Source organism: Lemur catta, chromosome 10, assembly GCF_020740605.2.
Source record: "Lemur catta isolate mLemCat1 chromosome 10, mLemCat1.pri, whole genome shotgun sequence".
In the NCBI taxonomy this organism is placed as follows: Eukaryota; Metazoa; Chordata; class Mammalia; order Primates; family Lemuridae; genus Lemur; species Lemur catta.
Window position 1 is genome coordinate 50,005,507 of NC_059137.1, and position 25,091 is coordinate 50,030,597.

The 25,091-nt window shown below is 39.7% G+C and overlaps 1 protein-coding gene across 1 annotated transcript in view; it reads right to left on the reverse strand.

The window, feature by feature from the left end:
• Nucleotides 1-25,091, reverse strand: part of SH3GL2 (SH3 domain containing GRB2 like 2, endophilin A1) — a 192,936-nt gene that overhangs the window by 18,106 nt on the left and 149,739 nt on the right. The window contains exons 2-3 of the mRNA XM_045562185.1: nucleotides 21,654-21,722; nucleotides 16,832-16,904 (exon numbers count right to left, since the gene is read on the reverse strand). Coding sequence (XP_045418141.1) covers nucleotides 16,832-16,904; nucleotides 21,654-21,722 — 142 coding nt within the window. The remainder of the gene's footprint in view (nucleotides 1-16,831; nucleotides 16,905-21,653; nucleotides 21,723-25,091) is intronic.

A 25,091-nucleotide genomic window follows, 5' to 3' on the forward strand; every position in this document is an offset into this window, starting at 1 on the left:
ATAAACAATTTAACTTAATCTTCACAACAACTCTGTCGTATTGTTCGTATTTGTAGAAAGAGGATGAGCTGTATCCATAAAGGGAGGATATGGAGGCTCAGAGAGGCTGAGAGACCTGTCCAAGTTCTCATAAGTTACTAACAGGCAAATACAGATTCAGATTCTGGTCTGAGTCACTCCAAAGCCCATTCTCTTCCCCATTCCATCAAATTTTCCATATGACTTAAAGTTGCAGGTGGAAAGTCTTCACAAGGCTCAAAGAAAAAATAAAACATCCTTTTATAAAGGCTTTTACCAGTGTCTGTCAACTTCATGCATATAAGAATTACTCAGAAAACTTTCTAAAACCATTGATTTAAGGACCCCATCTCTGTCTTGCTGATTTAGAATATCCAGCAGATTAGGCCAAAGAACATGTCTCTGAGGGTACTCGGACATAAGAGCAAGTCTGGGTATTGGGGTCCCTCCTCTTATTGGCTACCCGATCCCAGAATGTCCTTGAGGTCGTAAGCAGGTGATTCTCAAATGCACCTCTCCAGACCAGCCCTTTCCACCATACTACAGACTCATGTAGTGCGATACCTACTCGTCTGCACTAGGATACGTACGCATGTCAAACTTAACATTTGCAAACTAAACTTCAGATTTTCCACCATCATCCCATACCTGCTTCTCCCACAGTACTCTCAATATTAATGAACACAATTCCATTCATTCTTCTACTTGCTCAGGCCCTAAACTTTATAGTCATCTTTAATACCTCTCTGTCTCACACCCCATATCCAATTAGTCAGTGAATTCAGCACTACATTCAAAACATATCCAAGAGCAGACCACTTCTCACTCTGGTCCCAGCCATCATCATCTCTAGCCTGGATTACCAAAATAGGCTCTTACTTGGCCTGCCTGCTTCCACTCTTACCCGCTAAAATCTATTCTCCATGTCAGCATCAGGGAGGTCCTATTCAGTGCAAGTCAGATCATATCACTCTGCTCCTCAAAGCCTTTGATGTGTTCCCATGTCATCCAGAGTAGGAGCCAAAGTCCCAACAATGTGACAAGGTCCTATGTGCTCTGGCCCCTCTAACCTCCCCGTGCTGTCGTGGCTCTTTGCTACTCCCTGAACACACGGAGCATACCATCTTCCCAGACCCAGTCACTCTCCCCCGCCGACCCCCCACTTAGTCTTCATTTCCCTTCACTGCACTGATCACTGCCTGACATTAGGCGATTAGTCTCTATCAATCTCTTCCCACTAGAGCATCAGCTCCAGGAGGGCAGGGGCTTTGTCCACTCCATTCACTGACTTAGTAATAATAATATATCCAAGACTTAGAACATGGCCTTAGAAGAAATGTGGCAGATAACTGGGGGGGGGGGGGGGGGGGAGAATGGGCTTCTTACCTACAGAATGGAGAAAATCAAAGCTACCTTGCTGGATTATCTGAGGATTAGAAATGTTATTTGTAGAATACCTGGCACTGTGCTTGGCACTTACAGAAATACTCAATAAAATGGAGGCTATGAACAATATGATAAATTATTTGTATTATGGAAGTAGGTTAACCAAGAGGTACACTGAATGAATACATATGGCATTCTCAGATTATCATGGCCAAGAGCAAAGTTTCTCAGAATTTGTGAGCATAGATATAAATATCTAATGTCGCCCCTAGTATAACACTAAGAATGAGACAAGAGAGCCCAATTTAGGCCAAAGGAATACAAGTAGTAAGTGATGAAGGTAAAAAAAGAAGACTGCTATGGATTGAATTATGCCCTCCCACCCCAATTCACATGTTGAAGCCCTAATCCCCAAGTGACTGTATTTGGAAATAACGCTGTTAGGAGGTAATCAAGGTTAAATAAGGCCATAAGGTTGGGGTCCTCATCCAATAGGACTGGTGGCCTTATAAGAAGAGGGAGGTAAGATCTCTCTACACACACATTCACCAAGAAAGGGCTATGTGAGGACACAGTGAGAAGGTGACCACCTACAAGCCAGGAAGAAAGCCCTCATCAGAAATTAAACTGGCCAGCACCTGGATCTGGGACTGTCTAGCCTTCCAATCTGCAAGAAAATTAATTTCTGTTGTTTAAGCCACACAATCTATGGTATTTTCTTATGGCAGCCCAAGATGACAGAGGTCACATTCTGACATTCTGAGGGGACATGAGTTTTGACATTGTTCAATCCCTTATATTATCTTTTTATATCTGATTATTTTAACAAACTTTATATCAAAGTAATTTTTACAAACTAGTTGAATTCCTACATTTATGAGCAGATCATTTATTAAATACTTTTCATTTCACATGGATTTCTGAAGCTTTTATCTTTATAAAGATCCCATCTGGGTTTATTCTTCCTGAATAAGGTTACCTAGAAAAATAACTTTGAAAGAAGCCTCATAGAAATATACGATTTCTTGACTGCATGATTTACTGAATGCTTGGGTGACAGGTATTTTATTGACAAAGTGCTTTATATCGACAAAAGCATGAGATCAACCGATCAATGTATAATCTTAGATTTTCAGAAATAAAGAAGAGGCAGATCCCTAACATCCTCCATTCTACAAAGGTCTCACTGCCTCCATCTACAGGTATTTGCTGAGCACTTACTGCCTACCTACCTGTTGGAGCTACTCTTTCTTGGCAGCTTTACCCAGTGATGTGCCAGATTGAGCCAGCACTGCTCATGGGAGCAAAACATGAGCTGCTTTCTGCAACTCTAAGTTCAGTGACGTCATATTGGTAGCTTGAACATGGCCATGAGAGATTTTGCAACACAAAAATTGGCAAACGTTACAAGTTAATGTTACAAGTTAACGTTACAAGTTTTTCTTCCAGAGCCATGGCTGCTAAACCTTCAGCAGCACACTGCTGGTTAACCTCCCAGCTCATGGGGAACTTTATTGCACTCGAATTCTCATCTGCGGTGGCTAAGTACTATTCTACTTCTTGGCTTAAAAAAGATGAAATAACTTGAACGTTTGAAGAAGTACCGAGAATAACTTAGCACACTGACATTTATACCATTCAGATTTCTCACTGTTGAATACAATGTCCCTGATAATCTCTGGGCAGATACTTCTGTAATACCGTTTCTGTCCAGTGTGTCTATAAGTTCACTTGTCTTAGTGGATTCTAATGCATGTATCCTAGAGTTTTAGATTTGAAAGGCATCGCAGAAATTGGGTAAGCCACTCTTCTCATGCTGAGTGAAGAAGCAGAGGTTCAAGAGGTTAGGCAGCTCATCGAAGATCACGGACGTGGAACGATCTCCAACTCCTACCTCACAGTGTAGTGCCCATCCTGCTTCCTGAGTCATCCACACTGCCTCACCTCTGTATTTTTAAACACCTAACCGGTGTAAATATAGCTAAAGCTTTACATTTTGCTGCTGAGAAGTCCTAATTTGACCTATCAAAGTGGATACTGATGTTTTGACAGACATTTGTAGGAAAACCCTTGAGATTCTTGTTCTAGAAAGGTTCTGTGAAATGTCAGGACCTATATAGCTCACAGACCTCTGAAGACCAGACAAAAGGTGTTTTTTTGAGGGGATTTAGTCCCAAGGACAATGATTCCAGAATATGGAGTGCTCCTTTTCCTAAGGAAAAAAATAGGGGTTTCAATGTCATCTTTTTTTTTTAGTTTCATACACAATAATTCAAAATCAAGGTTTGTAACAAATGGGATTTCTGTAGCTCTGGAAACCAGCAGTTGCTGCAGAGAAGGAAGCTGGAGTGGAGAGGCCTTAGCACGGCTGGGGGTGGAGGGGCCTAGGGGAGGTGAGAATGAGTGTTCACTGCTAGAGGGGCAGCGAGGAGGAGTAGGTCTGCCCTTCTGCACCCCATTTTCCTCCCCACCCTCAATGATTATGACAGGAGTGTTTGGGATAAATAAAAGAAAAAAATGCAATCTGATTGAAACTGCTATATTATGGTCTCAAGAGTGGCTTCCTTCCCTCTTCAAATAAGGAAACATATTGACAGGGCATCTGTCTGTCACAACAGGGAAGAAGAAAATCCAGCCCCCACCCTTGGTTGGTGTTGATGAACACAGTTGACACACTCAGGCAGAACAGGTGGCCACAGTTTTCCAAGTCATGCTCATGTCCTGTTAGGGGAAACCTAGTGTATTTAGCATCCATAAGGGAAAACCACAGACATGAAACAGGTGTTTTGGAAGCTTTTCACTGCTTTTAGCGCCTTAATTCCTTTGTTATCTCTACCCACCTCATAGAAACCAAACCTCGCTGCCCAAGAGAACAGAGATCTTTAGCAGGACAAATGCTGAATGATTTGTACTAGTATTCACAAATGCTACTATCTGGTCTGAAAACACAGAAAGAGCCCTGATATGTTTTTGAAAAACTGAAGATCAGAACCACATTTCATCCTACAGCTATCATTTCAGAAAACATCTATTATATACAATTCACATACATTATCTCTTTAATCCTTACAGTAACAAAAGGACAGATTTTGTTTCTCCATCTTACAGATAAGGAAAATGAACCAAAGAAAACTGAGGTAACCTGCCCAAGGACACATAGCAACAAAAAGCTGAGCCAGAATTTGAATCATAGTTGTGTCTCAAAAGCCTGTTCTCTTCCCAGAATGCTACACCGGCTCTCACTGCTGTATCATATCCTTCATTAAAATAGGTCAAATTAGGACTTCTCAGCAGCAAAATGTAAAGCTTTAGCTATATTTACACCGGTTAGGTGTTTAAAAATACAGAGGTGAGGCAGTGTGGATGACTCAGGAAGCAGGATGGGCACTACACTGTGAGGTAGGAGTTGGAGATCGTTCCACGTCCGTGATCTTCGATGAGCTGCCTAACCTCTTGAACCTCTGCTTCTTCACTCAGCATGAGATGAGTGGCTTACCCAATTTCTGCGATGCCTTTCAAATCTAAAACTCTTGGACACGTGCATTAGAATCCACTAAGACAAGTGAACTAGATCTTTTGCAAATGAGTAAATGGTATCTATCGCAGAGTACAGAGAATTTTATTGTACATTTTCAAAACCAAAGAAACTCACTCCTTTACAAAACCATTACTGAAGTCAAAACCAGTAGGTCTTACTTTAAAATACCAATGATAAGATTTTATTTTTTTTATCCTTCCTCTTTTTTAATTTCTACAAAAATGTATACTACAGCCAGATCATGTGCTAATGATCTGGTTTCTGTTTATGGGTCTGTGCAAAAATAAGAATTTTTTTAAAAGATCAAATGAATATTTTAAGGAAAACAAAAGGTAAGTTATTCTCCCTTCTTGCAGAAAATTGTCAAATTTCATTAAGTATTATTAATTCCTGAACACAACTAACATTGTGAACAAGCATTGTTAAAATTTAGAGGATCAATGACACTTAAATTTGAAACCAGAACCTCCTTTTGAAGATTAAAAAAATTAGAACTGTATTCTGCTGTGACAGAATCCATTATAATTTCCTACTAATTAATGCAAGGATACATGGTAACAAAGGAATAACATAGGGCAGGGTTCAAAATGTTGTGACGGTGAAATGAGATGATGTGTATAATCAAACTGGGCACCAAACAAATGTCAGCTTTTTTCTCTTCTTTCCTATTTTGGCTGGAGAAGATTGTAGTTGATATCCATTTCATTGAAATGGCCACCAACAGCTAAAAAAATACTCACCTCTTTATCACCTATCAAGGCTCAATCATGTCTTTAGTTGAGGGGAAAAATTAGAAGTTGGTTCTTGGAAAAGATTAACAACATTAACAAACATTTAGCTAGATGGACTAAGGAAAACAGAGAAGACTCAAATTACTAAAGTCATAAATGAAAATAGGGACATGACTGCTGATTCTACAGAAATAAAAAAGATTATTAAGAGAGTACTATGAACAACTATATACCAACAAATTGTATAACCTAGATAAAATGGACAAACTCTTAGAAACACGAAACATACCAAGACTAACTCAAGAAGAAACAGAAAATCTGAAGAGACCTATAACTAGTAAGGAGACTGAATCAATAATGAAAAGATCTCCCAATAAAGATAAGCCCTGGATCAGATGGCTTCACCGGTGAAATCCACCAGACTTTTAAAGAACACACACCAGTCCTTCCTCAAACTTTTCCGAAAAACTGAAGAAAAAGAAACAGTTCCTAAATCATTTTACAAGGATAGCATTACCCTGATATCAAAGCCAGACAAAGAGACTATGAGAAAACTACAGACCGATAACCCTTATGAATACTGCTGTAAAAATTCTCAGCAAAATACTAGCAAGCAGAATTCAACAGCATATTTAAAAAAAAATTATACCCCATGACCAAGTAGGATTTATTCCAGAATGCAAGGATATTGTTCAACATATAAAAATTGATCAATATAACATACCAGATTAACAAAATGAAGTTTAAAAAACTACATGATCATCTCAATTGATACAGAAAAAGCATTTGACAAAATTCAACACCTTTTCATAAAAAAAAAAAAAGCACCCAACAAACTAGGAATAGGAAGAAACTACCTCAACCCAATACAAGCCATGTATGAAAACCCTACAATGAATGGACATCATACTCAATGGTGAAAGACTGAAAACTTTTCCTCTAAGATCAGAAACAAGGCAATGACCACTTTCACCATTGCTATTCAACACAGTACTGAAAGTTCTAGCCTGGGCAAATGAGGCAAGATAAAGGAACCTAAATTGGATATGAAGAAATAAAATTATCTCTGTTCATAGATGATATGATTTTATGTGTAGAAAACTCTAAAGATTCTACACACAAAAAAACCCTGTTAGAACTAATAAATGAATTCAACAAAGTCAACACAGAAAAACTAGCTGCACTTCTATACACTGACAATGAACAATCCAAAAAAGAAATTAAGAAATGAATTCCATTTATAATAGCATCAAAAAGAATAAATACTTAGGAATTAACTTAACCAAGGAGGTGAAAGATGTGCTCAATGAAAACTATAAAACAGTACTGAAAGAAATTAAAGACGACAAATAAATAGAAAAACATACCATGTTCATGAATTGGAAGACAATACTGTTAAGATGTCAATATTACTGAAAACAATCTGAAAATTCAATTCAATCCCTATCAAAATTTCAATGACATTTTTTGCAGGAATAGAAAAACCCATCCTAAAATTCATATGGAATCTCAAGGGACCCCAAATAGCAAAACAATTTTGAGAAAGAACAAAGCTAGAGGACTCATACCTCCTGATTTTAGAACTTACTACAAAGTTATGGTAATCAAAATAGGGTGAGACTGGCATCAAGTTAAACATGAAGAACAATGGAATAGAATAGAGAGCCCAGAAATAAACCCTTGCATACACGGTCAAAGGATTTTGACAAAGGCACCAAGACCATTCAAGGAAAAGGATAGTCTTTTCAGCCAATGGTCCTGGGAAAACTGGGTATCTATCTACATGCAAAAGAATGAACTTGGACCCTTTTCTAAGACCATGTACAAAAATTAACTCCAAATGGATCAAAGGTCTATTTTTAAGACCTAAAACTATAAAACCCTTAAAAGGAAATATAGGCAAAAGCTTCAAGACATTGGATGTGGCAATGATATAACAACCAAGGCATAGGCAAAAAAAGAAAAAACAGATACTTGGACTTCATGAAAATTAAACAATTTTGTGTATCAAAAGACACTATAAACAGAGTAAAAAATCAACCCAAAGAATGGGAGAAAATATTTGCATATCTGATAAGGGATTAATATCTGGAATATATAAAGAATTCCTAAAACTCAACAAAAAACCAAACAACTTGATTCAAAAATGGGCAAAGGGCTTGAATAGACATTCCTCTAAGGATAGGCAAATGGACAAGCACATAAAAATACTCAATATCACTAATCATTAGGTTAATGAAAATCAAAACCACAATGACATACCACCTCATACCCACCAGGATGACGACCATCAAAAACTAGAAAATTACAGAAAATTGTCAAAGATGTAATTAGAACCCTTGTGCATTGTTGGCAAGAATGTAAAGTGGTGTTGCCATTGTGGAAAATGGTATGGTAATTCCTCAAAAAATTAAAAATAGAATTACCGTAGGATCCAGCAATTCCATTTCTGAGTATATACTCAAAAGAACCAAAAGGAGGGTCTAAAAGGGATATTTGTACACCCATACTCTTAGCAGAATTATTCACAGTAGCTAATATGTGGAAGCAACCCAAGTGTTCATTGACAGATGAAATAGATATACAAAATGTAGTATTTACATACAATGGAATATTATTCAGCCTTTAAAAGGAAGGAAATTCTGACATATGCTATTACATAAATAAACTTTGTGGGCATTATGCTAAGCAAAATAAGCCAGTCATAATTACTGTACGATTCCATTTTTATGAGGTACTTAGTGTAGTCAAAATCACAGAGGTAAGAAGTAGAATGGTGGTTGCCAGGGCCCGGGAGCAGAAGGGAATGGGGAGTTATTGTTTAATGGGAATAGAATTTTACTTTTACAAGATGAAAAAGTTATGAAGATGGATGATGGCAATGATTTCACATTAGGAATGTATTATGAATGTACCACTGAAACGTACACTTAAAAATGACTAAGATAGTTAATTTCATGTTATATGCATTTTACCACAATAAAAAAATTAGAAAAAAATTCTAAATTATTTTAATTAAATTTATAAAACCTAGTACAGAGATTATAATTGAAATATAAGTATAAACCCTCAAATCACACTAAATTAGATCCAGGCCTTAATACTTGCAGCAAAATGTATGTAATAAATAGCACTTGAGTATGTAGTCATGCTGCAAACACGCAATGACTGCGCATAATGGCCTAATTTTCCTGGGTGAAATCTCAGAACACCTACGAATCTGAAATGTGGCCCTCTGATGCTCTGTGCATGGTTAGCAATGTGTTTCCCTGCCTTGCACACTAACAATTAATAAAGGACACAAAAGATTTACATGGTAATAAGGACTTAGGTAAACGTCCTCAAACCTATGCAGTTTCTTTTCAAGTTAAGTATTAGAAGAGATTGAGGAAAGGGAAGAGCAAGATTTGCCTGCTGACTTACACAAATTGGTAACTCTAGCACTGGATCATGCTACTCTCAGCCCAAATAATGGTATTTATGTAACACCTCTCTCCAAGGCAACAGAGCTCTCTCTCATGCCCCTGAGTGGGAAGCAGCAAGGAGGTATTTTAAGACACCGTGCTGTGGTAGTCAGCAGCCCTAAGAACTCGTGACATGGGACAGCAAACGTCTCCCACCTCAAGTTGTGGTTCTGCAAGGCACCAACATAGGTCTTGCAGCATGCCCTGGGAAAACAGATGCATAAAACTGTGCAGTTTGAGAAACACACACTCTCACTGTAGTAACATCACTACGATGAGCCTCTGCCTCTTCGGGTTTTCAGAGCACATGGAGGACACAGCTCAACACTGAAGTTGCTGTGGGGAGGGTCCTGCAGTGGACTGAGAAGCTCTGCCCAGGGAGGATTTGCTGGGTAAGCATCTGAAACGCCCTTAGGCAGAGCCACAGGCCCCTGAGAAGGGACAGTGAGCGACATTTCTTGAGCCCCTGTTAAGTGTTAGGCACTGTGCCGTGCCGAGTACTTTGTGCTATCATGTTTCAAAACACAGAGACATCTTCAGTCTCAGCTGGAGTGGATGATCCTGGCAGAGGTGGGGAACCTGCAGCCTTGGGGCCACATGTGGCCTTCTAAATCCTTGAGTGCAGCCCCTCGACCAAATCCAAACTTCACAAAACAAAGCCTTTTAATAAATTGTAAAATTTGGATTTGGTCAAAAGGCCACATTGAGGGATCCAAAGGATCTTAAAAGCTGAAAAGATAGTGACAGGTGTTCCCAAGCCAGGGAACCTAAAAGCAAAGGGCAATGGCCGCATGGCCCCAGCAGACAGTAGTATGCTTGAAATGAGGGCACTGGGAGGGCACAAACCACTCTGCATTAGCTTCTATGCTGCATAACAAAGCACCACAAATTTAGTGGTTTCAAACAACACATGTTTATTATCTCACAGTCTTTGCAGGTTAGAAGTCTGAGCACGACTTCACTAAGTCCCCTGCTCAGGTCTCAAAAGGCTGCAAACAAGGTGTGAGCCAGGCTGTCCTGTCATTTTGGAGCTTGGGTGGGGAAGAATCTGCAATGCAGGCTCACCCAGGTGGTTGTCCTCCTGAGCCCAGGCTGCTCACCTACCGGGGCTGCATGACGCAAAGCCCTGGCTTCTCACTGGCTGTTGGCTAGCAGCCTCCCTTAGCTTCTAGAGACCATTCCCAGTTCCCTCTGACAGGGAGCCTTCTCCTTAGGTAGCCACAATATGGCATTTTGCTGCTTCTAGACCAGCAGAAGTATATCTCTCACATTAGCCTGCTTTGACAGTCTTCCATAATGTGACATGATCGGGGAGTGACACTCCCCTCAATTTTGCCATATAATGTAACCTAATCAGGGGAGTATTGAGAGGTTGATCCTATTACCTTTGGGCTCCATCCACACTCAAAGGGAAGGGATTATGCAAGGATGTGAATCATCAGGGGTCATCCAGGACTGTATTTGCCACATACACCAAGACTGCAAATATCTTCATATTTTGCAGCATAACACATTTTGACAACAAAATGTATTTTGGAGATAGTCATATCTGAATGCAGATTCTGACTCTTCAACGATAATGACTTTGGGCAAATTACTTAATCTATTTTATCATTTCAGTTTTTTGACCAAAAAATAGGAACAACTATTATCTAGATCTGTAAATACGAACAGTCTATACATAGCTTTAGCCCAATAACTTATACATGAGAGTATGCACATCCACACTTTTTCCAAAGCAACTGTGAAATGTATGAATGGTGCCTGACACCAACGAGATACTACACAGACAGAGCAACGGCTCTGATCCTAGCCTGGGCACGTCTGCAGACCAGGACTCTACAGAGCTTAAATATGCTTCATGTAAGAATTGATTCATACATTCAGCAAATTAAGCAACTGCTAGAACCAAACACCGTGCTAGGCACTGGGCATATATAAATGAGGAAAACAGACACAGTCTTTGTCTTCAACGAGTTTACGGTACACAGAGAGATAAACAGCAATCATTCAACAAATATTTACTGAGGGCACTGTTTCTACATTAGGAATTGTACACAAGATAGACAAGTTCCTAGTCATGTGGAGATTACATGTTAAATGTGAAATATGGGTGATACAAAGACAATAAATAAAAAGATAAAAAAGAATATAATTTCAAATGGTGATAGGAAGTAACAGAAGGGGGTGGAGAGGGGCAGGGAGAGGCTAATTCAAACAGGGTGGCCAGGGAAGGGCTGTGCAGGGAGACGGCATCTGACTGAGGCAGCGTGGTGGGCAGCAGCAGCCATGACAGCAGCTGGGAGGAGACTGTTCCAGGCAGAGGAACTGCCTGTGCCAAGACCCTGAGGTGGGAACAAGGCTGAGGATCTACTCTCAGTCTCTTAGTTCAATGGAAGCCACTATAGAGTTAAAAGCAGAGGAGTGACAAGATTTACACCTTTAATAGATAAAACCGACCGGCTGCTATATGGAGAACGTAAAGTAGGAGAGTAAGAATTGAAAAAGGCAGTGTATTGAGCAAATCAACAGTATGAAAAGTACAATGAAATAATAGAATTGGGCGGGCTTTCTGCAGTGTACAAACAATAATACTACACCCAGGCCACTGCACTGTGGTGGCAGAGACAAGCAGCACTTTAACAAGTAAACATAAAGGTTTAAGTGCTATGAAGAAAAATAAAACAGGAAAAGGGTACAGGGAGCGATAAGGGTTGGTGTCTTAAACAAGAAGGTCAGGAAAGCTGCACAAACAAAGTGACATTTGAGCAGAGACCACAGTGAAGCTTTGAGAAGCTCTGGAGAGGACGTGGTTCGGTCAGAGGGGCTGGCAAGGCCTGGTGGAGGAGGTGACTGTGGGTTTGAGGGCAGCTGGCGAGGCTGGCACAGAGGACGCAAGATGGAGATTGCTGGGAACGCAGGACATGAAGTCGGATCCTCAGGACCTCATAACCCACAGTAAGTACTTTTAATTTTCTTCTAACTGAGGAACCACTCTAGATATTTCTGGAGGGAGACTCATGTGACATGAAGGTGTCATGAGAATGCAAAACTGAAGTGCACCTGATCGGGGGCCCAGGAGACGCCTCTTAGAGGAGGAGATATTTAAGGTGAGACAGAAAAGATGGTAAGAAAACAGGTGTCAAATCAGGGGCAGGTGGGGCAATCCAGGAAGAGGGAACAGCCTCATGCAGGAAAGAGCTTGGAGCACTAGAGAAATTAAATGCCAGTGAGCCTGCAGTGTGGTGAACAAGTGGGGACTGTGAGTACAGGGGCCACCACAGGCTGACCGTAAAGGTCAGGCCAAGGATTTATACTCTGTAGTGTATCAGTACCTTAGGACTATCCAAGCGAGACTCCCAATTTTCCATATATGTCCACACACATATTTTAAATGTATATTTGTTATGATTAATAGTATTTTAAATAAGGCCTGGCTTTAGCATTCTTTAGAGACACGGGAATGAATATGATTAATCCATCAGTTCCAGCTGACTTAAAACTCTGGATTACTTGAACTGTCTCAAATATATTAGGGGCCAGTTAACTTTCAATATTTCCCCCCAAGATGTAGTAAAAATAGGAAAATCCCTCCAGCCTTTTTGATACATACTGTACATGAATTATACCACTTACTGCCTGACTTACACTTTCCTCTTTAATATGTTTATCCTTAGAAGATCCTATTCCTGTGAAGTATAATGAGAGTTTTCTCACAACTGCATGTATAATCTGTCTTTTATGCGTTTTGATTATTTTTCAGTGTCAGGATTTGTAAAAGTAAAAGCTCTGGCTGCTAGAGTCAGCACACATCCCTATTCTTTAAGGGAAGGACGGATATATTCACTCATGCACCTGCTCAGAAAACGTACTGAGGGCAACGTGCCAGGCACAATGCTCAGGACTCTGAAAGACACAGAGATGAATACAACTCGCCCTGCCCTCCAAGAAAGGTAGCGCATTCAGTCTGTTGTGAAAGGACCTGGGTACATGAATGCCAAGTATTAATACATGCATTAATTTTCAGTTCCACTACCACAAAACACCTTATAATCACTGTATTTATTCATCTTTGGAAGGAGATGATTGAGAGGGCAGTGTGTGAGAAAGAAGTATACTAACTTTGATGCAGTATCTTTGCAGAGACTAATGAGACATTTCAAAACTAATCCAGCTAACTTTTATTTCCACAGGCAATCTTCCACAAATGAGATTTGAAGTAATTATTAAAAAATTCTAAATAGACATCTAATGACCCCAGTTGAACACCCCAATCTCAGGCATGCTGGGAAAAGCTAGACCATGTAGGCACCCAAGGGAAACGCGTTTCCTCAGAGAACCAAACCTGTACCGTGCACAGTGTTTTTCACGTTCAAACTGCTTTTTATCTAAGCAGCTCGGACATTTGTATTGGATTATGACATCAGGGTCAGATTAACTTCTCAGGGCAAACTGAAAATGTCTCTGTCTTAATAAGTCTGCCATGGCTGGAAAGGGCACACAGTCTAATTTGGCCATGTCTATTACTCCACTTGAGGGAACAATCTCCACAATAGTATCATCAAACAGATTCTTAAAAGAGTTAAAAAAACAAACAAACAACAACAACAAAAAAAAACCCACCAGACTTAAAGATAGTCTGATCCTAAATCAAGAGTCCTTTTCTCTATGGAAAAAAAAAAAAAAACCACTAATATAGATGAAAACCAAAGAGCTAAACATTAAACATATATCAAACATTATAGTTTCATCTTATAATAGTTTAAGGGGCAAACTATCTGGTGCTGTGCTATTATGGCAACCACTGGCCACAGGGAACTACTGGGTACTTGAAATGTGGTGAGTCCAAATTAAGGTGTGCTGTAAGTATAAAATGCACACCAAATTTCAAAAACTTAGAGAAAAATGTGTAATATTTCTGTAATTTTCAATACTGATTAATATTGTGGATATGCTAGGTTAAATAAAATATATTTTTAAAATCAATTTCACCTTTCTTTTTACTTTTTTAATGTGGCTCCTAGAAAATTCAAAATGACATGTGGTTTGCATATTTCTAATGGACAACACTGATTTTGTGCCTTTTTCTTCCCCATAATGCATGAGAATACTTAAATAAGAAAATTGATTTATATCTTCTCTGATGATCTTTGCTCTTAAATACCCTGAGAACAGGTGCTTATAACCAGTAGAAAGAAATTTGTGCACAGTACTTTTCATATTCAAATTATTTCTTATTTAAGCAGCTTAGAAATCTGTACTGGTTAAGGCTGCTCCTGTCAGAACAATGTCACAGTCCAAGCTGGAAGACTTTATAGCTGTTCCATATTCTCGAAAGCCCCGCTTTGCAGGGCAGACCCTTAGGCTTGCAACCCCAATCACCCTTCCCCACCTCCTCAATCATCTGGCATTTCCAGAAGGAATTTGCTGTGAAGTTTTCTGGGCTACTCTCCTTAGAGTATGTGTAATTTATGCAGTTAGATCGTGAGGTTCCAGAAGGCAGGGGCCCCAACTTGGTCTTATTTCTACCCCAAAGCACCTTAGAATTGGTCTTTGCATAACCATAAACACATGTGATAAATGCTGGTTACCTGGGAGGATCTGATGGTTTACGGCAACATTTTTCCTTCTATCCTTTGTATGAAAGCAGTTTTATTCCATTAGCCACAGACTGTCAACTGTGCTTTGTAACTGACTTATTCAAATATTCAAGTGCCTACTGGCTGCCTGCACTGAGCCGGGGACTGGAGGTGCAGCAGTGAATGAGACGGGCATTGCTCTGTCCTCACAGGGCAGGGAAGACAAAGCCATAAACATGACACAATTTCAACAGGCGTGGGACTACGAGAGGGACACTGACAGGGGAACCTAATGCATTCAGGAGCCAAGGAAGGCTTCCAAGTGACCTTCACACTGGCCTAGCAAGGTGCAGGGGAAAACACGAGATAGCCATGCACAGACGGCCTGTAAACCACATTGAACATTTGAAATGTAGTCCTAAAAGCATAAAGAGCCATTGAAGGGTTTTATGCAAGATAGTAACATGATGAGATTTGCCTTTTTAAAATATCACTCTGAAGGTGGGCAAGAGTGGATGTGAGGCCTTCACAGAGTATATCCACAGACCTTTGAAAATTAAGTAAACTCTCTGTGGTCATCATTTCAATAGGAACTGAGTTTTAAGAACATAAAAGATGTGTAAGCTCCACAACCACACGATCTGAAAGCCAACAAGCACGCTCGAGTATTAATACAGGGCACTTTCAAAGTATCCACAAAACATCAACCTCCACTAATCCTACTGGCCGGTCCACATAAATTTGTAACTTGGCATCAGTCAGTCCTGTCGTGACCCAAGCCAGATCTTGCTCATTCAGAACCAGCATCGACTTGACCTATTGCAGTTGTTTAAATACCAAGAAATAAATGTGCATTCAAGAGATCTTTGCATCTCTGTGGAATATAAAGTTTACCAAGAAAGTTCTGGGTAAAAATTAGAAACTTGATTTTTGCTGCTTCAACTAATTTGCTAACCATTTGAAAACTTACCTAGTCTACTGTCAGTTAAATTCCTGGTTCCTATAGCTTACCTTATTTTCTCTGATATTTTCCTCCCTCACATAGTCTCATCTCTAATGTGTTTTAAGAAGGAAAAAAATGCAGAATGTTATTCCCGTATAGTTTATTCATCTTCAGAACAGCAGCTGTGTTGGTCACAGGTAAATAAAGATGGAAGGAAAGCTGCAGCAGAGGCAATAGCAGCTGGCCAGCACGCACCACTGCACCCACCTGGCTCCCTCTTACCCCACATCCTCCTCATCTCTTGCTCACTAATGCCCAGTATCCAAACCCACTGGGACTAAAGCACTTGCCTGTACCATCTTCCCTAGGACTATAAAAGACAAAGAACCCCAATCTGAAACTCTCAAAGAAACTAGTCTCAAGACTAAGTTTTCCAAATATTCATATATCTCACTCAGATACAGTCAGCCTTGCTTCAAGTTTCTACATCCTGCAGTTAGGAACTAACACACAGGAAGTACAATGAGGAGGTCTACGAGGTAGGCTGCTTTGCTCTGCTACACCTGGTGCCTATAGAGATTGCTCCAATTCTATCTGGTTCTCTTACCAAGGCATAGGTCCATTATCTCTATTACAACTCCTTTTTCCTACAGTGTAACTGGTTAGCAGGAATGAATGCTGATCTGTGATGTGCTTGGAGAAGAACCCCAATCAAGAACGACCCCCAAAGACTTCAGTGATGTCATATGAACAGAGACCCTCCGTATTTTACAGAACTATTAATGTTCCTACTTTTTCACATCTTCTGGGAATTACTGTATATCTTGTCTTAAAACTATCCCAATTTTCTTTCTTACTATCTCTTGAAAATTAAAGGTCAACTAATAACACCTTATAGGTGTAGCTCATCTGATATTATGTGACACCCCAAGCTGTCCACACACACTGTTTGTTAAATACATCACAGTTGGACAAAATACCATAGATCTCCAGTTACTTCAATGTGAACTTTACAAAGCCCCTCTCTCCAAAGTGCTGTATCTGAAGTCAAGGAAATTCCAAGAAAGTAGACAGAACTTAAAACATCTAGAAAACAGAACTTAACACATCTGCCACAGAGAAACCAACAGTAACATGGAGGGATACTTTGAATAGATAATAAAATTCCTTACCTGGATTGGGTTGAAGGTATTCAATTGTTTTAGTCATTATTTCCATCACAGCTCTGCTGGTGACATCCACTTTCTGAAATGAGAAAATAAATAACAAAAATTATTAGAACTTTAGTTTTTGCTTGAGTCTGTATACAAGCACCAGGGGTGCAACAGAGCAATGACAAGTCTCGCAGGATGTGAGGAACACTGGGGAGTGTAGAAGTAATTGTACAGTCCAAATTGACACTGTATTCGGCAGAGTTCTATCAAGATTTGGAAAGCCCATTTGGCTGGTAATTTCATAAAATTTGTTTCAAAATACAGTTCATTATCTTCTGGCAAAAATAAAGTGTATATAATAAACCATATTTTGCCTCAGAGATCTGATGGATGCCTACAGTGGGGTTAGGCGTGGTGGCAAATTTGTGGATATATTGTAAACATGTAACTTAGAGCAAGCCTGTCATTACTGAATTTCAGGCTAAGCAGAAAGATATCTCTAAAGCTCATCTCATTTCGGGCTCTGCCCTTCTTATAATTGTACACTGCAGGGTGGGTGTCTTAGAACAGAGATCCCACCTCCTCCTCTCCTGCCACACCATGAAGGAGGCATCTGTGGGCATGGCAGACGTCCATGGCGCACCCAGGGATATGTGTCACTCTGAGCATGCTGGCTGGAACTTGACGCCTATCTCTCCCATTTGAGAGAGATCACTGGAATCCAGTATGAGTGACATCATTAAAAAGTGTCATTACTTGTAACAACCTAACCATGAACCTTACAGAAGATGACTAGTGGCCTTTACGTGACAGGTGGGAACTGTGGGTCAGCCTCTCTTTGAACGTGAGCAGTGACAGGGAATCCAATAATTCCTGAGGCTTTTTTTTTTTTTTTTAAACAGCCAAAAATTTTTTTTGCTATATTGAGCCAGAATCTATCTCCCTATGGTTTCTACTCACTAATTCTAGTTCTGCCACTTGGGGTTTTTAGAAAGATTGAACCACTCACCACCCGGTGACTGAATGCATGACAATAATGACCATGGACATCTTCCTATTGGCTTCTCCCCACACCCGCTCTGCCAGCAATCCTCTCTCACTCTCATATGGAATGGCATTCCTTCTGTTCTTTCTCAACATCTTGCTCTTCTTAACACTTGAGGCTACCGCTTAAAAAGAATTCCATTTTTATGAAAGGGGCTATAGCCATGTTTCCAACCCTTGGATTCCTTCTGGTTTCAACAGAAGGGAGCTCCCAGGACACTTTTCAGGCTGCAAAAAAAGATACTATACCCCTTGGCTGGGAATTCTGCATTACCCAAATATACAGGGACAAGAGAAAATTTCAGAATTTAGCTCAGGCACTCTGTCTCCTACAAAGCTTCCACTGATCTCCCCAGCTTGAGTTAGGCATCTCTCGTAGTTCTTCTATGGGAATCCTCCCCAGGGCACCAAGCCCTGTAAGCTCCTAATTTATGTACCTATTTTTTCCATCAAAACTGAAAGCCCCTTGTAGGCAGGGACAGTGCCTTAATCATCTTTGTATTCCTACTGCCTAGCACAATGCCTGCCACATGAAGACATTTACAGATTTTCCAGGTGAATTAATGAATGTAATTATACACACACACACACAACCACCCACCCAGACAGAATCACTGCAGCAGCTGATGGAAATTTAAGAAGGAACCAGAGGTCCCTCAAATTTCAGAACAGAAAAACTTGCAGCTCTTCAAAGAACAATTCCACTTAATCTCTGCACCATAGTAAGACATTTAGCCTGTATTTTAAAAAGCTTGTAAGCAACAGACAATATTTAAAACTAAAACAGAAACAATTCCCTGCAAGGCATCTAAGAGAAGGACAGAAATCACTGTGGGCAGGGATCCTGCAGAGACAACACAGCCATAGGATCCGCCCAATCACTCAGGGAAGGAGGCTGCAGGGGTATTTTACTGCATCAAGGCAGGAGAGCGCTAAGGCAGCTGATTAAAGAAATACCTCTAGGAAAACCCACTTCTCTCTCCCAGCAGTACTGCTTGATGCAAACCTCTCATTTATTTATTTTGTTGTCTAATTGTACCTCTGAGAATACAACTAAACAAAGGTCTCTCTATCCCAAATGCTTGATCAACAGAAAACCAACTATAGAAACGTGATTGTTCTGTAGGCTTGGGAACACTGAGTGAAAATCTTTTTGTGAATAATAAATAACAGGAGAAAAAAGATTTCAGAGTCTGAATCCAAAGCACAGTGCTTTTCAATTACTGCAGAAATCTTACACTATTAATGCAGATTTAGCACAGGTAGAGGGTACAAAATCTGCAAGAGTCAGCAACAAAACAAAAGATGTGTGAAATAAAATGGAATAAAACAAATTCTACACTGCAGTGAAATCTTAATCTCTCAATTTACTTAGGTATAAACTCACACACAGAACCATAAGTATGTTCCTGAAACCATCAGAAGTTTACTTTATTGCAGGAATATCTAGATTTTGAAATAAAAGCTTCAGAAACTTTTCTATGAATTAGGAGAAATAAACTTTATACTTTACTTTCAGACTCAGAGGAACTTATGTTGGTATTTGCCTAAACTATAATGAAATCCTTGCAAGATCCTCTTTTACTTTAATTAGTTTGCCAGACTGGCATACATTTCATAGCAAAATAAGCCTCCAAAGCTCTAATTAGTTGCTTAGTGATCAACTACTCAATTCTCCTGTTCTCAATTTCCTATTCTTTTCAGTTTCATTTAAGAAACAAAGCTAGTTTGTCTTAGCTTAGACAGTGAGCTACCTAGCTTATTCCCTTTAGTCCTGACAGAAATTAAAAGCAGGAGCCAAATTCTGATTCCCAGTACTTAGTTCCAAATTCCTAAATACTTTTCTAATCTGTCATTAACGACACGACTCCGGCCACATGGCATATTATAAATGCTCTCTTGAGGATGGGAGACGGAGCAGCATCAAAGGATAGGGGGGCCCAAGTAAGACTGGGTGTAGACAGAGGCCGATGCAAATGAACAGACCCAAGGGGCCGTTCATCACGAGGAGTGAGGAACTCCAATATTACAGGGAGTGGAGGAGTCAGAGCCAAGTCATTCTGGGAATGTGTCTCAGTGTCTGGAGACTTGGATGCTGTTTCCAGAAGTATGAATATCAGTGGCTACCAGCTTCAGTGGAAGATCAGGTGGTATTTAGAACTATTCAGAGATGAGAAACAGGGACCAGTGCAGACTTCAGTCCAGTCAGGGCAAGTAGCTGCCTGCTGGGCATTAGGTATCACAGGCTGGCTGCCTAGACTTCTGGCTGGGACCTAGGACTCTAGCAAAAAATGTCCGCAGCAGTGGTGCCCATTCCTAAGGCCAATCCTAAGATTTTAGCCAGAATGACCAGCTGGGTCAACACTACACAGTCTCATTTCACACGACTCCTGCCTCTTGGCAACTCATGTTTTTTTCAGGAACTCAAATGTTCTCTTCTTGCCTGCTTGCATCTGTTTCCTTACCAGAAACACAGTAGGCTCTGCTAATTCTTACACACCTTCACTTAAGTATCAGGGAGGGCTTCCCTGACCACCTGCCAGTGAGCTTCCTCTGAGCCAGACTTCTCTAGCATGTTTCATGAACTCTGGCCACTCTGGTCATTACTTGTCCCAAGTTTGTCTTCCCCACTAGACTATGAACTTCATACACTCAGGAGCCTTGTCTATATCCTACGTGCCTAGCTCATAGGAGGCACACAGCAAATATCTGCTGAATTTATCAACAAACTCCTCAGGAGAAAAACGGAAAAAGATAAGGCAGAAAGCACCTAGGAATTTTGTTTGATCCTTTGCACAAACATAGCAAAATAGCAAAACTGAGGCAGCCCCTGGAACTGATGTGGACTAAGAAAAATATTAGGCCCCTAAAAAACTTCTGGTAGAGTCAAAATTAGAATATAAATAAAATAATTGGCTTTGTTAAAATAATGTACCAAAGCAATATTCTTAATAATGCTTAAATGTGGTTTCCAGGTATATCACAGGCTTGCTACATCTTCTTCTGCCCAAGTACAGGATTTGTACTCCTTTCCTTATCCATTACCCACAAGCCACTTAATACCTGAAATATTTGCACAATTCCATGCACACTCTTCATCATAAGCCTAAATATCACTTGCTGTGAACAGCCTCAAAGTGAAAGAAAAAATATGGCTTATGTCCCAAATGAAATGAGATATTTTGTTCACTACCTCCACCTTTATTTGTTGAGAACCTGCTGTCTTTTGGGCAGAACGTTAAATGATTTACATTATTTTTAATCTTTAATAAAAATCCCCCAAGGAGGTATCAGTAGTTTCATTTTAAATTTATAAAAAAATAGAGGCTCTGAGTAATAAAATGGACTTGCAACAGATGGCAGAAGTGGAGTCTGGGCCAAAGTTGAAAGACTCAAAAACTGCCCAGCTGCCTCTAGCTGACACTGTCCAATCAGGGAAGTCCTCTGAAGCCAAAGAGTGACTCAGACTCTCCTGAATACATCTGAGACATCATCCTCCACCTTCTCCTCTTTTCTTACCACCTCACCCTAATTCAAACACCAGATCCACAGGGTCCTTATTTGAAGAAGTGCAGTATGACATTTCACCTTCACTGACGTTTTGTTCTTGGGATGGTATAAAGGCAGGACACTTTACATTTTCTGTTTTAAAATATACACTAAAAGGACAGAATTTTTTTAAAACAATAAAATATATTCTCAGATACCAGTGGCGAACAGTTTACCTTTTTCTCTCGTCCTCTTATGATGGTGGACAATCTTACGTTGAAAAGAACTCTAGGTGGTGAAGACTTACCCTCTCCATCTCTTTGAAGTCATCGTCTAGCTTGGTTCCTTCAGCTCCCCCAACCTTCTCACTCACTTTCTGTAGAAAATAAGAAAAGGAGAATTACCAGAAATCATTTCTTTTAAAAAGATGATGTGTTAAACATTTTAAGCACTGTCACACATCATGTAATGTCATCTCCTAACCATTCTCTGACTTAGGTGGAGGCTCCCATTTTCAGAGGAGCAAACTGGGGCTCACAGGGTTTAAACAACTTATCAAAGGCCATGCGCCTGGGGACACTGAAGCAAGAATTCAAACTTGTATCTTCGGATTTCAACCCCAGTGCTCTTTCTATTATATAAATCATTATATAACCACCTAATCACTAACATTTTCCTCTTGAGAGTTCTAAGGGTCAACAGCATCACAGCACAATCATTTCCCTCTGATAATGGATCTAAAACGCTATCTAGGTAGAAAATTGCTACTTCTTCAACCTATTCCTCAATGGGCTATTGAACAGATAATCACAAACATCTATCAAACTGTTAAGAAACAAAAACTCAGCCCAGCTCATCTTCAGATAAAAGGACTTGAATAGTAGTCTTACAAAGCTGCCTGTCTCGTAAACTTGTCTACATCCTTCTATATATATATATAAATATACTATAAGCTATGTGGAAAGATGTTCAATCATTTCCCATTATCAAACATTGTATATTAATATTTACCAATTAATGTGCAAATTTTCATTTTCTGCATGTAAAAGTATATTCATAAAAAATTAGATATCCTGTTTTATTCTGAAAAAATGACTCAAATTAAGTCAAGTAAAAATGTATGAGGGGATCACATGAAAGATACTTTGATTTCATCAAAGACAGAAATACTGAATGCTAATGACACAAGACTTTCATTCCCTTTTAAATTACCCTAAATGTAAAGATAGATGCTTTTTCCTAAGATGTCACTGTATTACATAAAGTTATCATACACAGATATCAAAGAATGATTTCTAACTTGGATTGGGTTAAGGGCTTTGCATAGGATTCCCCCTTATGGCCAACCTGAAGCAGTCTCAACAACAACCTGGGTCATTCCAGTGAGCTTGGTTCACCTCCCTCTAAAGGGGCCCCTGGATACCTGGCTCCATCTCTGGCCATGGACACTCTGATGTCCCCTTGTTGGGGCCTGAACTGTATTCTTTACCCTCTCCTCCTCTCTGTCTTTTACTCCTGCTACCTGCCATCAGGAAAACCTTCAAAGGAGACCACCCTTTGGAAATCTGAGAGTCCAAGTTCTATCACCACTCCAGCCCTGCATAGTAGAGGCCATTCATTTCACTCATCAGTAGTAACAGGAGGAATATAATTCCTCCTCTCCTTGGTACTTACACAGAGTGGTTATGAAAATTAAATGGCATGATAATTGTAAGAAATTGTACTAACCGGTGTACAAACCTATAATAAATCCTAGTTCCCTTCTTTCACCAACAAAGTGCATTTATGCTTACAGTATCCTGGTTTCTCTCATCAATTTATTTAATTGTTGTTTCAAACTTTGAGAAGTAGTAGCAATTTGCATTAACATAATACAATCTTAGATATATACAGGTCAATGATTCAAAGTGAAAGGTTAATAAAAACATATTAACAGTGACACATGCTCACACTTGCAATTTAATGTGTACCCTTAGAACTACATAGAACAGATATTACTATGTTGCATAAAGTGAATTACTTGTCCATAATAAACATCTTTAGCTAGGAAGAGGTGGAACTAGGACCTGAACTCACTTTTTTCATGCCAAACTTTGGGCTTCTTTACATTTCCACCACAGCATTGAAGAGCTGTCCATGGTGCTGGCCTTCTCTGCCTGAAGTTCCATTGGATTCAGATGGCCAGAGGTGTATTCACTACCTTAACTCTTGATCCTGGACATCAGCCCTGTCACTTAACTTTGCCCTGGATGATGCTATCACCTCTTTCAGCAGTCTGCACAGATCCCAGCTTTGTCTGGCAGCAATACCACCTCACCTTTAGATAAGCCTGTACCAACTGTGATCTGGTCTGGCAGCCAGCTTCTTGGCTTGTGTTCCTAAAGGATTTTTACCAAACTTAAAATTGAAGGGAAAGAAGGATAGAATTCAGTTTAGAGTCTTCTAGTGAAATTCCAAGTGCCAATGACTTGACCTGTATTTTGAGATGTAAGTTATAGAAAATAAGGAATAGCAGGAGCCTTAAAGATAATTAATACCAAATTTTCCCTATCACCAAATTTTTTATTCTGTAACACTGAATCCCTCCTTCCCACTTTGCTCAATGACAGCAGTTTTAGCTCATATGTCAGCCCATCTTGTGTCTTATTCTTGAAGTACATGGTTTGCCATTAAATTTAGCTGGGAAACTCTGATCTAGTTGAACTCTGACACAATAAAGAAACATCTGCTACACAACCCCAAAATCAATTATCATCTCCATTTTACATGACTGTCTCCAATGTCAGGAAACTCACTATATCCTAACATGTCATTTTTGCCAAAGAGGATCGATCATAATAGACTCACACTCACATGACCTGTGTGTCCACTTATTTGCAAAGTGGACACACAAAGAATGTACCTGAGAAATGCCTCCATTTATTAAAAATCCTGATAACCTTGGGTTAATCACATTTTGACCAATGCTGAGAATAAAAAGCACAAGGGCCTATATCACACTTTCAGTCCTATGTTTTTCAGATGATAGTGATTTTAATCTCCTCCTTTTGCATCCATCAACAGCTTATCAACACAGTAGTTGGCTCACTGCATCAAAGTGCATACTGGGATCCCACTGGCCATTAATAATTCAGAACTAGTCCTGGTAACACACTGTGGCCAACTCCTCAGTGTACGGGCTTTAACGATTTGGTTTACAAGCATGATGTATGCATGTTCAAAAAAGAGAGAGGGAGGGAGATAAGAAAAGGAGAGGAAGAGGGAGAGAAAAGCACATCAGTGAGAAGAGAGGAGGAGAGATCATTTCTCTTCTCCATAAAAGCTGACATTTGAGCTGCTCTGGGAGAGTTCACCAAATGTATGATGCCAGCAGTTAAATACTGATACTGGCCTCACTGGTGGGTTGATATAAAAATTTCTCCTCTAATTAGATTCATGGGGAGAAAAAGTAATATTCAAGATGACATCTATATTGTTCTCTGGGCTATTTTTCCAACTCACAAAGGATCTAAACATATCAAGGCCCTGAATTAAACAGTGGGCTAAGTAACAACTGACTCATTCCTTAGGAGCATGGCAAATATTTTCTCTTCTTTTTCTTTAAGTAACATTACTAAAACTTCCTTTCACTTTATGCATAAGAATCAAGGTGAAGAATACAGGTTCCCTGAGTCCATCTGGCCTATAATGAAGAGTTCTGGTTTCCTCAGGTACTACATTTTGTGCTATTATTTTCTAGTGAAGT